Source organism: Myotis davidii, unplaced genomic scaffold, assembly GCF_000327345.1.
Source record: "Myotis davidii unplaced genomic scaffold, ASM32734v1 scaffold217, whole genome shotgun sequence".
In the NCBI taxonomy this organism is placed as follows: domain Eukaryota; kingdom Metazoa; phylum Chordata; class Mammalia; order Chiroptera; family Vespertilionidae; genus Myotis; species Myotis davidii.
This window is the reverse complement of record NW_006290034.1, coordinates 10,781,002-10,784,680: the sequence shown is the minus strand read 5'-3', so window position 1 is coordinate 10,784,680 and position 3,679 is coordinate 10,781,002. Positions and strand designations below refer to the sequence as shown.

The window sequence follows — 3,679 nt, the reverse complement described above, 5'->3', positions numbered from 1 at the left end:
GCCCTGTGCAAGAAGGGCGTGCGCGTGGTGAACTGCGCCCGCGGAGGGATCGTGGACGAGGGCGCCCTGCTCCGGGCCCTGCAGTCGGGGCAGTGCGCGGGCGCAGCGCTGGACGTGTTCACGGAGGTGAGTGCCCGCGTGGGCGGGAGGGGAGGCAAGTGGCAGGGCTTGGGGGGCAGGAGGCCCTCAGGTCCCATCTCTCTGTCCCCGGTAAAGGGGAGAAATGGTCCCGTGTTGTGTGGTTTGAAGAGGTCTCCCTGCGCGGAGGCAGCCACGCGGGCTCCTGCAAAACCCGAGCGTTAAGTTCCTGGTCTGGGCCGCGAAGGCAGCAGCAGCACAGGGTTCTGCCGGCCGGGCCTGGGGCAGGGAGAGAGGCTTCATGCATTGATGCGGGTCTGATGAAGCGAATGAAGCGAATCCCGCCAAGTCCGCCCAGTGCCCCTGGCTCTCCCTGCCCTTCCTCTCTCCCGGGAGAGAAGCCCGAGGACAGAGGTTAGAAGCTCCTGGGTCCCCGGGGTGGGCTGCTCTCCTAGGTCTCCCTCCCCGACCCCCTGACTCCCACCCTGCCCTCACCAGACCCAGCGATGAAGGGTGCATTTCCCCTTGAATCCCGTCGCTGCCTAAACACCAGCAGTCATGCGGAGAGCGCAGGGACCTTGGCCGAGGCGGTGGGTGGGTGCTGGGCATGTATGAACTGTGGCCTTGGCGAGTCCCCGCCCTCCCAGAGCCCCCATAGCACTCGCTGTCCACTCCCTGCCCAGGGTGCACGGTGCACTGGGTCTGTTTCTGGTGACCTTTCTGGACTAGATGGTAAGGTCCCTGAGGGTTGCTGTCCCCCAGCACAGCGCCGTCCACTGGCCCTCAGAGCACTGACTGCCACAGCCTGGGCCCGGGTGATGTGGGAGCCCACAGAGCCCTGGGGACAGTGCCCAGCAGAGAAGAGCCTACGCCGCGTTCCCAAGGGCACTGCTCAGCGAGCAGAAGGGGTGGCGGGACCCTGGAGTGTGGGGAGGAGGCGCCCAGGCGGCCCCCCTCAGTGTCTGCAAACAGGGTGACAGCGCAGGGGGCGGGGCGTTCAGGGAAGAGCAGCCACCACAGGAGGTACCACGGCTGAGAGCCTGTTGCATTGCGGGTGTGGAATCACCTCGATGGTATGAGGTAGGCAGTGCTCACCCATTTCTCAGGGAGGGAAACTGAGGCTCGGGAAGATGGAGACTTGCCCAGAGGCACATTTGAATGTGGTCCACAGCTCTGTCCACCACTTTGCTGCGGTGGGACATCCACAAGGAAGCCGGTCACTGAGTCCAGTGACCACGCGGACGAAATAAGAGTAGGAGGTGCCTTCCCTCCTGCCAACTTCCCTGTCCCTCTTTGGGCAGGAGCCGCCGCGGGACCGCGCCTTGGTGGACCATGAGAACGTCATCAGCTGCCCCCACCTGGGCGCCAGCACCAAGGAGGCCCAGAGCCGCTGCGGGGAGGAGATCGCTGTCCAGTTCGTGGACATGGTGAAGGGGAGAGCCCTCGCCGGGGTCGTAAGTATCCCCGGTGGGTGGGGGCCGGAGGTTAGCGGGAGGAGCAGGAGTCTTGGCGATGGGACTGGGGACAGCGGGGACAGCGTGGTGTGGGGGCCACATTCTGCTCTGGGAGCCGAGATAAGATTCCACTTGAGTCGGCCTCCGGGGGGTGGGGGTGGGGACGGTGGCAGGAGCTGGCCTGCCCCTCGCCTGGATGCCCAGGCCTGCAGCAGGGAGCCCAGCTCCGCCCTGACGTGTAGCCTTGTGCGGAGATGGAGGTTCTCCCCAGGGCCCAGCGTCTGGGAAAGGCTCCTTTGTTCTCTGCAGGCCTGCGGATGCAGGGGTGAGGCTGGGCTGAGGGCTGGGCTGAGGGCTGGACTCCCGTGGGGCGGGGTAATGGAGAAAGCCCCTGAGGGTGAGGGTCCTTCTTAGTGGCACACGTCCTCCACCTGCCACAGGCTCCCAGCCACCCAGCTGTTCGACTCTGCTCCCGCCTCTTCCTAACCTCAGCCCCCTCCCTGTCTCCTGCAGGTGAATGCCCAGGCCCTTACCAGCGCCTTCTCTCCGCACACCAAACCTTGGCTCGGTCTGGCCGAAGCTCTGGGGACTCTGATGCGAGCCTGGGCGGGGTCCCCCAAAGGGACCATCCAGGTGGTAACGCAGGGTGAGTGGGGGACACTGCAGAGGGATGGGGAAGCGGAGTGTGGACCCTGAACCCCGCTAGGGGTGTCTGCTGCAGGTCAGACAGGGACTAGGAGGTGACCCTGGTCTTGGGACCCCATGTTCCATGTTCTGAGTATTGGCTCACTTGCTACTGAGTGGAGACACAAGAGGAGGGACAAAAAGTCATTGGGAAATATGCTTAATCTTCACAGTCACGTTTGCACGTTATTTTAAAGATGTGCATGTTTGTGCGGTAGTTTAAAGGTGTGCGTGTTTGGGGTGCAAGAGAAACCTCCACAGAAGACAGAGTTTTGCCGAAACCGGTTTGGCTTGAGTGGAGACACAAGAGGAGGGACAAAAAGTCACTGGGAAATATGCTTAATCTTCATAAACCACATTATTTTAAAGATGTGCATGTTTGTGCGGTAGCTTAAAGATGTGCGTGTTTGGGGTGCAGGAGAAACCTCCCCTGAGACAGAGTTTCCCATGAGAGGCGGTGGGATTGGCGGCGGGAGTCCTGGTTAAGTGACATGGAGTTTGATTCTGGTTTTGACCCTGTCACTTTCCTGCTGGGTGGCATTCTGGTCTCCGAGCCGTGCAAAAATCAATAAAATATATTTAAAAAAAAGAGAGTTTCCCATGAGAGGCGGTAGGATTGGCGGCCGGAGTCCTGGTTAAGTGAGTTGGAGTTTGATTCTGGTTTTGACCCTGTCACTTACCTGCTGGGTGGCATTCTGGTCTCTGAGCCGTGTTCTTCATGTGTGACGTGTGAGTCAGGATGGGTGTGCCAGACGCGGTGTGGGGACAGTCTGTTCTCTGACAGCCTAAGATGGGCCCTGGGACTAGCTGGTGGCCTTGGGGGCATTTGCTCAGCCGCGACGTGATGTGGGAACAGAACAGCGCCCTCTGTCGGCCCCTCGGTGACTGTGTAGGCTCCAGCCGGCTGCAGAGGTGCTGGAGAGACCGGAGGCTCTAGCATGGCCGAGACACTGACTGTTGACTCTTGGGGAGAGGTTGGGGGTGGGGCAGGTAGACCCTGAGCGTTGTCCGTCCTGGGCCAGGCCAGAGCCAGAGGATCCCCCCTGGCTTGGGTGCCCAGGCCACAAGGCAGGGGGAGCTGGGCCACAATTCCTTCAATTACCCCTTTCTTCCACTTGCTGAGGCCAGCAAGGGAGCGAGTGCCAGAATGACAGGCAGGCCAGGGCGGCCGGGCCATGGCAGGTGTGGGGGGCACTGGATTTGGGCTGAGTTTTGGAGATGAGTTCTTTCGACTGGTTGAGAGTGCCCTTGGGGTCCAGACCTGGACAGGGCCAGGCTGGGCCAGCCTCTGGGCAGGTCTGCTGACCCACTGTGTTTCGGCTCCCCGGGGGAAGCAGGACCGCCCAGGCAGGCTGGAATAGGGGTCCCCAGGGTGTGAGGAGCTGTGACCCAAGGTGGGTGCTGGGGTCTCCTGCCCTCCTGTGTTGCTCCACAAACTGACCTGATGGTGGCTTCTTTTCTGC

At 61.8% G+C, this 3,679-nt stretch overlaps 1 protein-coding gene across 1 annotated transcript in view; it reads left to right on the top strand.

Moving 5' to 3' along the window:
• The window catches only part of PHGDH (phosphoglycerate dehydrogenase), a 29,868-nt gene that overhangs the window by 21,676 nt on the left and 4,513 nt on the right, over positions 1 to 3,679 (top strand). Inside the window, exons 7-9 of the mRNA XM_006763081.2 lie at positions 1 to 126; positions 1,380 to 1,532; positions 2,046 to 2,178. The exon at positions 1 to 126 is cut by the window's left edge and continues 22 nt beyond it. Coding sequence (XP_006763144.1) covers positions 1 to 126; positions 1,380 to 1,532; positions 2,046 to 2,178 — 412 coding nt within the window. The remainder of the gene's footprint in view (positions 127 to 1,379; positions 1,533 to 2,045; positions 2,179 to 3,679) is intronic.